Source organism: Vidua macroura, chromosome 7 (assembly GCF_024509145.1).
Source record: "Vidua macroura isolate BioBank_ID:100142 chromosome 7, ASM2450914v1, whole genome shotgun sequence".
NCBI classification, from domain to species: Eukaryota; Metazoa; Chordata; class Aves; order Passeriformes; family Viduidae; genus Vidua; species Vidua macroura.
Window position 1 is genome coordinate 36292852 of NC_071577.1, and position 12625 is coordinate 36305476.

A 12625-nucleotide genomic window follows, 5' to 3' on the forward strand; every position below is an offset into this window, starting at 1 on the left:
GGGAGGAGCCAAGGTCCATCCCTGACCCCTCACTCCAGGATTAGCATCAGCAGCACCACCAGCACAGAAGGCATGTCTCAGATCAGATTCTCTGGCAATTAAAGGGTTAAGGACAAAAGAGAGATTTTCTTCCCCATTATATAACATTTAAGACTACCCAGAAAAATACAAATGTTTCCTTTTATTTTTTTTTTCTGAAGGACAACACCTATCTCACACTTAAAATTGCTCCAAGAACTAATCCTGTTCTTGATGCCTGCATCATTCACATGAAGAACCAGAAGACCACAACATGAGCAACCCTTCTCCACCACCATCACAGGAGAAGTAGGAGTCCAACCCCACTCCTTCCAGAGGGGCTTTACCTAGTCCCAACTGCTCAGGTATTTTCCTTTCAAAGTGAACATAATTAAACAGTTTTTCCAAAACTTGCCCCAGCCCCTTGTGTAGAAAAGGCTGCAAAGGGAGGCAGGAGTTGTGACCTTGGCATGTGTAGGAGCCCCAGAGGTCCTGTAAGAAAGAGATGTTTTGAGAGATGTTTCACCCCCAGGTATGGGAATGCATATTGTTATTGGCTAATGAAATTCATTCTCATACCTCCCACTTACTCCTTCGAAAGGATATCCTTTTGGATGTTTTGTGGTCCAACAGACTTTGACATCTAAGAACCTGTGAGTCTGCTTTTTATTCCTCTTGTAATTAGAACAAATGTTCAGGTTATTGAGAGAATTAAGAAAATCAATATTAATGAGCTTTTGGACTATGTTTTTAGACAGTTTCAGCCAACTGCAAAGTACTCTGGCTTACTTTGACAGGGTTTTGGGTTTGTCTGTTGCTTTTAAACACTAACAGACTTCTCATGGCAAAAAATAAAAAGGTAAGTCTGTGCAGCCAAGCTGACCAAATTGTAAAAACTCAGTTTATACCAGTCATTACACACTCCTGCCCCTAAAAAAAAAAGAGCTCTAAAGAACAGAGCACTCCACCAAATACAGTTTTGAGGTATGTACTTACATTAAATATAACCAATTGCTTTAAAGGGCAACCATTCCCACAGCACAAAGTTCACATAAATTTTCCCACAAGTCCCAAATGCAAACACTATCTGCAAAGTCCACACACTTTGTGTTTCACCAAAGCTTTGCAGAATACATTAAGCATAAGAGAAAACAGAGTTAGGTTTTGCTCTTCACTTCATCTTTTCTGACAGAAAGATGTCAATAGAAAGGTACTGACAGGAAAGCTGACTGCAGCCCATGCAGCTTTATTACTGAAGTGTGGGGGGATTACATGGTGTTATTGAAACATCACTGCACTACTGTTGACCTCTTTTTTTTCCCTCCTTACAGTGGTAGTGATTCCTATCGGGATGAGTTACTTTTAAACTTCACTTATTTATCAGTGGGGAGAAAATAAAAAAAGAAAAATAATTCTTGAAGTCTAGAATAAGGCAGGTGAATGTAAAATACCCCCGCACAGACTTGAGGTCCCACAGTGGGTTACCATTCATTTCTATAAAAATTAGATCTGGATCATCCATGAACTCTTCACTAATACACTCATTCCCAAAAGCAAGTGCTTCTAGAAGCCTCCTGTATTTTCAGGAAAGAAAGAAGAGATGTTGATTTCCCCATGGCTTATCAAAGACAATACTTGTACATACCAAATGTTGCTGCTTAACTCTTCATGTATTCAGCAACATAAGTTATTTTTGGTTCAGAAGCACTGTGGAGATTAGGGTTAGGGTTTTTTGGTACTGGATGTGCCATTTTAGTTTAGCATCAAATAAAATAATGCTGTAATTTAACAAGTAACCCTCCTCCACTCACTTCCAGTTTGTTTCTTTCCCTGTGGCTGCAAACCCCAAATGAAAACACAGCATTTGACAGACACCTGTACCATCAACAGCTGTGACTCTCCAATGAGCTCAGCAGCACCTGGGCTCCTGAAGCCGTAAGGGAATTTCGCAGACATGAGATTTTGTAAATTTGATAGGGAAGAAAAAAAAGGAAAAAAGAGAGGGATATCCTACTCAAGATGAAACCAGGATTTGTGAGGTGAAATCAGATGCAAACCAGTGGGAGTCACAACTCTGCTGGCCCACGAGCAAAAAAACCCATGGCCAGCTTATGCTTATGCTTTTTTGCGTCCCATGATACACAATCCAAGATTTCCACTCAGGTGGGGCAACTTTTCCACACAACAGAAAACAGGATACCAAATTAAATGGAACAAAGATTTTTTTTTTTTTTAATACTAGTGAGGGGAAATTACTTGTGTGCATGCATAACCAGACAGTGATAAGCAGTTCAAGATGACCACCCTCAGCAGACAAGTCTTCCGTCCCCAAAAAACAGCAGAAGAATCATCAGCTGGCTTCAGCACAAGCACTCTGCTGTGTTAATTTACTCCTAGTACCACACCAAGGACATGCTGTGCTATCTTTAGAAAAAACTGGCTACTGTGGGGCGAAGCAGACTGTTGATATATTACGCTCTGACATTTTTCATTAAGATATATAAACTTGTGGAAGACACACTCTTGAATTTGCATATTTGCATCATGCTTTTCATAGACACGTAAACAGCCTTTAATGCACTTCAATTTCTTTGAGCTGCTGGATTAGCAAAAGGGATGCAGTGGAAGGATCCGAGTTGTGCCACACCTACCGCATCTCAGCACTCATTTTATGCAAATGCTTTTAGTTACGCTCCTAAGGCTCACAGCCACTTATTAAAATTTCCTGAATTTTCAAGTCTTTTGCTGGGAAGTCTTCAGAGCAGCAGTCAACAGCAGAATGACAATCATGGGCAATCACTGAGAGTTTAGTTATGTTACAACTTTTTGTGAGGCACTTCTGACTCAGTGTGATGCCGTTGTGGGAAGACAGGCCACCAATTAATGTAAATCAGCCTGGTTTCATCAAGGAGCATTTAACAATTCTAACTGACATAAAATCATATCATGGTTCATATACTCATTACTGAACACCACTAATTGGTGTGGGGAGTTATGCTGTTCTCAGAAAAAAATATGGAAGTTATGAATTGTTCCAAGAATATTCCACAGCAAAGGTAGCAATAGCATTAGAAACACAAGCAGGCTTTATACACTTGAATGTGCTTCAAATAGGCTTTAAATACTCAGCTTCACAGTTTGTATCAGAGCCGTATTTCAGAATTTTGTCATCATCTGTTGACAACCATCTGCTTCAAACTTCTTACCGCCCTAAGAGTGGCCAAAATTGGATACTGACAGAGAGAATTTCTGCACAGAAAGCAAACGATTCACAGACAAAATAAGTGTCAAAGGCTGGAGACCTGGACACACGGGCCCAGAAATCTCAGGTAAATAAGAAAATTATAGAAATTTAGATCTGACACTCTCCTGCAATGCTACTGCAGATGCAGTTCGCAGGTCTCTGAAAATGCAGAAGTAGCAGATTAGCTGACACCAATTCTCCAGAGGAGTATAATCTACAGAATAAATAGGTAATATTGTGTACTGTCAACTCTGCTCAACTCACAGCCACTGGAAACCCAGAGAAAGAAATGTAACACAGCAAGTGCAAGCTGAAGAATTCATTCAGGTGGGTCTGTACACACACACTGACCTGAATAGCTTGCTCCAGTTTGAAGAAATGTGATAATGGGCCACTTGGGTCAGGGCATCAGACTCTTATCTGCTGAAAGAAAAGCCCTGGTACTCCTGGCTTTGCTGCACTCAGCACAGCACCTCTCATGTCTCCCCCTCTATATCCAATGCTCTATATACATATGTATATATGTGCAATATATTCTCACAGCAGTGGTTTACAGCAGCCCTACAGCATCTCACCTGCTCAGGTGAGCCTCCAAAACATCTATTTGATCCAACACAGAACAGCTTTGTTTCCAAAGGCATACCAGCAACTCAACCCACAAGCTGTAGGCCTGGGACAGTGCTTAAATTTTCACACTTTTACAATCCAGACCTGCTTCATCTCCCTTGCACAGGGTTCAATGTTGCAGCCTCAAGAGTTTTGCCTATGACTCCTTACTGTAAGATAACACTATGGAGAAACCATTTGCTGCTCACCATTCTTTCTGCTATCTAAATATAAAAATAAAAACACTTGGCTTAGGACTTGGGCCCAAGAAGAACAAATTCCATTTTACAGCTTTCCTCCACTACTTGTACTCTTAAACTCCCACTGCCTGCAAACATCCCTCAGAAAAATCAACTTCAATAGTTTCACAAAATAAACCTATTTTAAACCAAGTATTTCTGGTGAATTTGGAAGGCAGGCCAGTTTCCCTCCAGGAGATATATGACTATCAGCACTGGAGAACACACAGGCTTGACCTACCCCTCATTATACTTTACTAAATACTGCTGGAAAAACAGCTGCTTTAGGACAGGTTCCAAAAGAAGGTCAAGTGTGCTCATCCTTGGATAAATCTACAAAGATTCATAGGGAACTGATGTTCAGAGTGAGAAGGTGCCACCTTTATAATCCTTCCACATCTCCAAAGCCAATATACATTTTTTTATGAAGAAAAGGGTAGTGCATCATGTAGAAGACCAGCAGATCCTTCTGTATAGCAAAAAACTAGGTTTAACCGACCCAATGACTTGCAAGTAGCAGACCATACACATCTTAGCATATTGAGCTGTCTGGAATTTTCTCAGGTTTTCTGACCTCACAGGAAGGCAGTTTCCTTGCAAAACCAGATGTTTTTACATGAAAAAATATCAAATTATCTTTATTAAAATAACTTATAATTCCTTTTCTAGAGGATTATTACAAATTCTGAAATGGGAAGTAATCATGTATTTGATGCACATAATATAAAATTAGATAAGAGAAATATAAACATAGGTTCAGTTTAAGAAACCCAACAAAATTGAACCAACTATTGGAATAGAAATATTTCAAGAAATAGGTATTTCTTGCATAAAAGTCATAGGGCAATACACACAGCATAATTTAATTAAAGGTCCTCTAATAAAGAATTTTCAGTGAAATTTTAATAAAAATATTTCAAAGTTCCTTTACACTTAGATGAAATCTGATTCTGGTACATCAAGGACAAAAGAAAGGATCCATTGACTTCAGTGGTCTTGATGAAGGTCTGAAATCTATTTGTTTACAAAACATGAAAAATGTTTTGCTCCAGAGAAGAAAAAGTCTCATTGGCAAATGACACACTTTGATTTCCTAAGCACACAGCTTTACACAAATATCAATATACTTTGGGTAAATCAGTATGTGTTTGCATATGCAAAAGAGCATCCAACCAGCAATGAACTTACTTTGCTCTTTCCTCTTTTATCTTCCCTGTATTTGCAAGCCAAAACAGGCAGGTGTTTTACGGAAACCTACCTATCATGTAGAAAATTGCTATAATTTTTTGTGATCTTCTGGCATTAGTGTAACTTTTTCAAACGTGCATTTTTTGACTACACAACACTACAGCATTTCCCAAAAAAAAAAAAAAAAAAAAAAAAAACAGACTAAGAGGGATGTATCAGAAATGTTGTTTTTTGGTACTTCCAGTGCCTTAGAGTTATTCAGAACTTTGCTTGAGGAAAAAATACTTTCCTGCATGTTAAGGGAGGTGGAGACCCAAGTGTTCTACACTGTATCACAGCCTCTGAGAAGATTATAAACAGCAGCCTAAACTATTTGACAATATGAAAATTGTATTTTAAAAAGTATCACTGACAAGATATTTTTGTTAGTTTCCAGGCAGGTAAATTACAATCACAAAGCTTTATAAGAAAGCCACATGGGAATTTTTGTGGGAGCATGTCCATGTGTTCACAGAACAATCTCCTAGACAGAGCACCTCACATCAAAACACTGCATTTGCAGAGCAGTGCATCAGCATTTGTCTTGTTTGCACACGGCCCATCCCCAGCCCAAAATACCACTGCAAAAATCAAAACTGCATCTTTCCATTCTCTCTGTTCATTCAAGGAAAACCAAGAGTGACTCTTATGAACTGCTGTTAAAAACAGAGTTCTACAATAGTGAAAACTTTGAGGAATTATAGATATTATTTTGAAGGCTTAGATTGGTTTCTAGCACTTATTCTACTGCACTTGAAGTGTAAGTCATTCAAGAGTGCCATGTCCAAAATTACCAAGGGATGTCCTACAGACAACCAGGCAATAGATAGCCCAAAATACATGGGTATTTCCAAGAAAAGGAAATAGGTACATCCTTGTTTCTGAAAAGAAGCTGAGTTTCAGCTGTCTGGCTCCTCTGGAAGGCCTCATCACTCAGCAGGAAGCAGCAGGAGAGGTGTTTAGGAGCATCAGGCGGGTTGGGAAGAGCATTTCAGGATGCAACGTACCATATCTAGAACTCGTTATGCTGTAATCTGTTTTTCTGCCTCAGAGAACTAGGCTGTATTTCCAACTGCATGGAAATAAAAATCTCCAGGCGCACCTCACTTCCAGACTGGCATTACATCATCTCTAAAAAGCCCTATTACTTAGCAGCACACTCTGCATATTGCAGTGTTTTGTTATTAATACACCATTGCAATTTATAGCAAAATGGTCAATAAAAATGCGGTTTCTGAAGAAACAAACAGCCTTCTCTCCAGCATGCAGCCCTACCCTCAGACTGCCAGAGTTCATAACCACCACACACAGAGCCCAACCCCAATTCTGGATTTACATAGTGCTTGGGAAGCAATGACATATACAACAACAAAATATAATGGGCTCACATAACACTTCCCAGGTACAGAGAAAAATCTTACTCCTGCTATGTGGATCTTGCAAATTAAATCAGATTAATAACATGGTGAACATATTACTGGCAAAAGCATGTGTTTATCTCTAATGATCCTTCCCAGTTGCCATTAAATCTAATTAAAAGGCACTGAGTGAGTTTTATTAGAATTCCATTACTGAGGTCCAATCCTGCTCTCGCACAGCCCAGTACCCATGGGAAAATGCCCTTCGCTCCTGCAGAGGCTCCTGAGCATCCTCACCAAAGGAATCCTGGCAGCAGGACCACAGCTGGGCTGGGCAGCTGATTCTACAGCAACGAGTCCTGGTTATTTCACTTTACCAACTGCTTAAAAATGAAGATTTTATCACTTTACAGCACTATGTTTTGGTACATCTTGGGAATTTGTCCCATTATGGTCAACAACTGGCTAGCTAGCTGGGATAAGTTTACAAATATTTTCGTCTCTTCGACAGAGATAATTTAAGGGGGAAAAAATTCAACTTGTTCAATTAAAAAGCAAACTAGTGGGTTGGACAGAAGGTGCAAAGTCATTATTTGAGTAATTATATTTTTAAAGAAACCCAATTAGTTCCTAATTGCACTTAGAAATTTAAGACCTAGTTCTCCAATGTCTACACTTAGCTCAAACTGACATTAAATACAGATTCAATAGTCTGTATGACTCGCTTAGAAGTAGCCAAGTTCTGCTATTTTCATCTTCACTGTTCATCATTAAGAATGTTTTGAGGAAGTGCAATTAAAATGAGTTCTCTAAGAAAATTTTTTTTTAATTGCATTTGAAGAACAAGACTATTAAACGACAGATTAATGCATAAAAGCTAAGAAAAAAGCAACAGCATGCTGGGATTCCAAATATGCTACTGTAACAAAACCAATGTTCTATTATCTAAATTGCCAGCCTTTCTAGAGATAGCCATAATTATAAATTCACAAGTTACAATTTCGTAAGTCCTTAGAGCCACTGCAAAATGGAGAAACCAAATTTCTTCAGCTGCAAATAACCAGTAAAGGACCTGTAAGAAGGTGCTGGAGGAACACTTGCTTCCAACCTGCAGACTGAAGTCAATGTGAGTTTTGCCATGTTAAATGCAGAAAGACTGGGGTCCATATGAACCTCAAAGGTATGGCATATACTCAGATTTACATAGCAGCCATCATGCAGCTCTTCAAAGGAAGCACTGTGGCAAAGTGAGAGCTTCTCTCCAAGCCTCTGGAGGACAGCTCCTTCAACCTGCCACAGCTCCAGCAGAACTGCTGTGATAAATTAGTAAAAGGCTTGCTGCAGAACAAGTTTACACATAGTCTTTTCACATCAAACACCTAGTTTTGAACTTTGAAATGCAGCTTAGCCTTTAAATAGTTAGTGTGTTTCTACCACTTTCTTTTTACTAAACTACAGCTCTCAGAAACAACTGAACTTAAAAGAACAACCCAGGTAAGAGAGAATGTGCACGTCAGTTCACAGAAACCCACACACAGAGCTCAGGCTCCAGGAGTGTCAGGGGTTTGTGTGTGCACTCACACACTCAGCTGAGGGCAGACACACAGCACTGAGTGCCTCCAAAACCAGCCAGCCACCGAAACTGCACTTGTGGACATCTCCCACCATTTCTGACTTTAATTAACCCTTATCACACATCATGCAAAGAACTATCCCAAATTCCTTGATGTATTTTCACCCTCCTCACTAATGATAGGCATGTTCTTAAGTAATGTTTTTTTTAGGGTAAATAAATAAACAGCAAAGTCACTATGACATTGGAAGCATCTCTTTTGCACATAAGATACTAATATTTATTATCTATGTTCAAAACATAACTAAGTTAACTATGGGAACATCCACCTCTGTAGTACAGCACAGAAACAGCTTTTGTAGGTTTTTTCAAGAACACTTTCCAACAGATGGCCAAGCTGGAGCTCAGTCTGGTGAAGTACAGCAGTGCTGGTACACCCAGTTTCCAGCATTAAGCTGCTAATAATGACAAAGTTGTATTGTAAAGGCTCCCGGTGCAGAGTCACCTGCTGTGGCACCTTACCAGGGAATGAGGGCCATCAGCAATCGTACCAAGAAGACAAATTTATTTTGCCTGGTTTGTGTTTCTGCCACAGGGTAAGAAATCCAAACTCTCACCGGCCTAACCTTAAGCCTGAAAATTCCATTTCAAAGTAATTTGCTTCCAGATTTCACTTAAATACGGTCAAAAGGACACTGTGAGAACAATAAATTCCCTGTTAAGTGGGATAAAGACAGAAGTTTTAGAAGTGGTTTTGGGACTGCAGAAAGGAAGAAAATTCATGGAGATTTCTCGTTTCTCCAAAAAAAAAAACAGTTTTCAAATTAGAAAACAAAAAAAAATTAAAAAATAACGTGTGATATACCATTACTCATGAACTTGAGTTTTAAGTTATGTGACAACATTTTCGCATGCCATATAAAGTCTCCCTTTGCAGGAGCATCTCTTATCTGTAAGACTTTGCTGAGAAGCTGTTTCACCATGCCAGCGCCTGCCTGAGAGCTCCAAAACACTAAAACTACACATGAAAGAATGGGAGAAGTCAGTGGCTCAGTGCTGCTGACAGCAGTGACGTGCCACCAAAACCCAGCACAAACAAGCCTCAGCACAGACAGCAAGTCGATTAATAACGAACAATGCAACTCATTAATACTGGTGTGGATACACATCTCACTGACAACACCGAGATTATCCAGTCAAGCTCCCATTATCCGGGGCATCTCTGCAATTTGGATCACCCCTAGGTAATCACTTCAATTAGTGCAGTGGATCCATGTCATGATCACAGCAGCAGACACAAAAATCAAGGATGACAAAAAAGGGTGGAGGAGCCCAGGCAGGGAGCAGGGTGAAGCTCCACGGCTGTGGGAAGTAAACGCCCACCAGAACCACAGACACCGACGGGACCTGTGAAGTTCCCTTGAGCGTCTGTAGGGAGAGCAGGTAACAAATGTTGCCTTCTCAGCTTCTCAAACTGCTTCCAAGGTTTTTCTCAGGTTCCATAAATTCATTTGTTGCAGCTATACTATGAAGTAGTTGCAAGTGTCACAAGGAATCTGAGTCCATCCATTTCCCTGTGAAGATCTGACTGAAGCAGAAGGAAAGGAAATCATCTCTTTGTGGCTTCAGTGGCACAACCTCAGCTGCAGCAGGACTTGGCCCTTATCCTACCACACTCTCCTGGCTGGATTCCCTTCTGCTCACTTCCCTTTTTCATCTCATTTCTAGCTCCCCTTCTCCATATCGTTTTCTCTTCACAATGTTTTTATGTATATGAAGTTAGAGGAGCTGTAACCTGGCTGAGGACAGACCTGATAAGATGGAAAAGAATTTAATTGTATTTCAAGAGAAAAGGGCTTAGATAATTCAAACTTTGATGGGGCTCCCCCCCCACCTCTTTTTTTCCTCCTGATGTTGCCCAGTGATCTAAGAGAAAGTGTTACCTCTCCCTACAGCACCTCACTAGTATGTTATATTACCATGGCTACCACAACACTGCTATTAACACAACCCATGACATTTTCCCAATTCTCTTATTACCTATGGCCAGGCTCAGTGCATTCCAAATTTCAGTGCCTTTTACATACAGTAAGCTTAACATGCTCCAGTGACTCAGAATTTCCTCCTGTAAAGGAAAATCATCCTGGTATGGTCAATAATTTTTGTACTGTATCATAAAGTTTATCTGATGTGCAAATGTAATTCCCTTTCTGGATGCCTCATCCTGAATCTTTTTTAGGTTGAAACCACTTGACATTTTTTGTGAAACAAAATGCCTTTTAAGTCATAATTTGTGCAGTGCTCAGTTTTGATAAGACATGACATTATGATATGATGAGTTAGTTGATTCTAAGTAAATTTGATTTATCCCACTTTTGGGGCTGGTATGATTTACAAGGATGCTGCCTTTTAAGATAGGATTGATTTTAATATAAGGTGGCAGCACCTTTTTTTTTTATTATTTTCAGAGCAAGGTAACTATAAAAAAATGTTAAAAAAGGTAAAGTTAAACAAAATTTAAACACCAGAAATTAATATTCATGCATAATTGGCACTTGCTTACCGCTATGAAGGAATACAGAGTGACAAATCAGTTTCCAAAACAATTCCACAAAATGTTTGGAAGTTTGATTTTTATTCAAAAAATCAGATGCAAGCTACAGTTGCTGAAATCTAATCTGACCATTCTGTGAATACCATGGAAAGTTCTTGAAATATTTTCCATCAAACAAGCACTACCACGACCACGAATCATTGTGAACCAAAGCAAAAGCATATGTACCCTTCATAAAACTGAAAAGATTTCCTCTCTGGCTGTTCAAGTGCCGTTCTACGGAACACTATCCTCATTTCCTCGCAGTATCCCTGCACCTTGTGATGCAGTGTTTGAAACATGCAAGTTTGCGATGCTGCAGCAATACTTTCCTCGTTGATAGGTAGTTATTTCTCATTTTCGCAGCATGAATCACCTATGTAATTCTGATGGCTACGTGGGAAAGGAACGGGAGAGCTTTGGTAGTTCGACTGAAGCAGAAATCTGTACCCCAGACCGACTGTGCAGAGGTATCCGCACTCACCCAAACGAGTTGTAAGCAGTTAGTAAACAATTTAGTAGGTAATGTGTGCGTGATGGAGAGGATGTCTAACAGTGAGAATTCAAGGCTTTAGAGAGTTACATTTCTACTGAAATCTAACTAAACCCTCGCAGACTGCGTACACCGCCCAGGGCATCTCATTCATGAGATCACGCAGTTTGGGAGCGGAAGGGCTACAACAAGCCGACAGACAATTTTCTGGTGAGCGGGGTTTTCGACAGCAGTAAGAAAACCTGAGTCAGAGCAGCACACCGCCGTTCCCGCACCTGAGCCACACAGAAAGCGGACTTGGGCTATACTTAGAAAATATCCAATTCAAACATCTCGCAGGAAAATGAGAGCGCTCTGGTGACTGTGCAGTAAGCGACACGAAACCCAGAGCCCCGCTCCGGCGGGGGAACCGCAACCCTCTTGGATCAGGGACTTCTCTGAGCAGAACAGAGTTGGAAGTTCCGTGATCGCCCACCCCGCGGCTGCGGGACCCCGAGCCCCCGTGCCCAAATCCAAGTTCGGGCACTGAGCGAGCGGCACCTCGAGCACATTGAAGAGGGAACTTTTGGAAGGTGGTGGGAAGCGGAGGGCGCTCGCCGTTCCTGCGGCACATCTCCGCCGGCCGCAGGGCTGGCTCGGGGAGCCGCGGCCGGGACCGGGGGGGTCGCCGGTAGCAGCGGCTCTTCCCCCTCCGTGGCAGATCGCACCCCGTGGTTCGTGCCCGGCGAGGCCATCGGGACCAGTGGGGACATCATCCCGCTCCTCGCCCCCGTGTATTCGCCGCCGCCAAGGTTCGCCCCCAAGCCAGCGCAGCGCGCCCGCAATCCAGGCGTGCGGGAGCGCGGTGATGGAGCGCGGTGATGGAGCGCGGTGATGGAGCGCGGTGATGGAGCGCGGTGAGGGGTGCGCTCCGCGACCGCGCCCGTCCGCGCAAGGGAGCAAAACTTCCCGAGCAGAAGCGACGGGAAGTTCCGCGGCTCCGCACCCCGCCACGGACGCGCCTTACCTCCGCGGGCTGCCGCTGCCAGCGCCTCGGCGACGGGCGGTAATCCCCAGAGCGTCGCCAGGGCCAGGAGGAGCGCGGACATCGCGGCGGACGTGCGGGAGAAGAGGCAGGAGCCGAGCCTGTCGGCCGCGGGTGCGGAGCGGCAGAGCCTGCGCGGGAGGAGGCGCGGCGGCACCGCCGGCACTTTGCGGAGCGCGGAGCGCGGCTGGGCTCGCCGCACGCAGCGAGCGGGCAGCGCGGGGCGCCGGCGGCCGGCAGCGCCGCGCTC

General features: G+C 42.3%; 1 protein-coding gene across 1 annotated transcript in view; it reads right to left on the minus strand.

Moving 5' to 3' along the window:
* LRP1B (LDL receptor related protein 1B) overlaps positions 1-12536 on the minus strand; it is a 634437-nt gene extending 621901 nt beyond the window's left edge. Inside the window, exon 1 of the mRNA XM_053982292.1 lies at positions 12358-12536. Within this exon, the coding sequence (XP_053838267.1) occupies positions 12358-12439 (82 nt within the window). The 5' untranslated portion in view covers positions 12440-12536. The remainder of the gene's footprint in view (positions 1-12357) is intronic.
* Between the last annotated feature and the right edge of the window lie 89 nt (positions 12537-12625).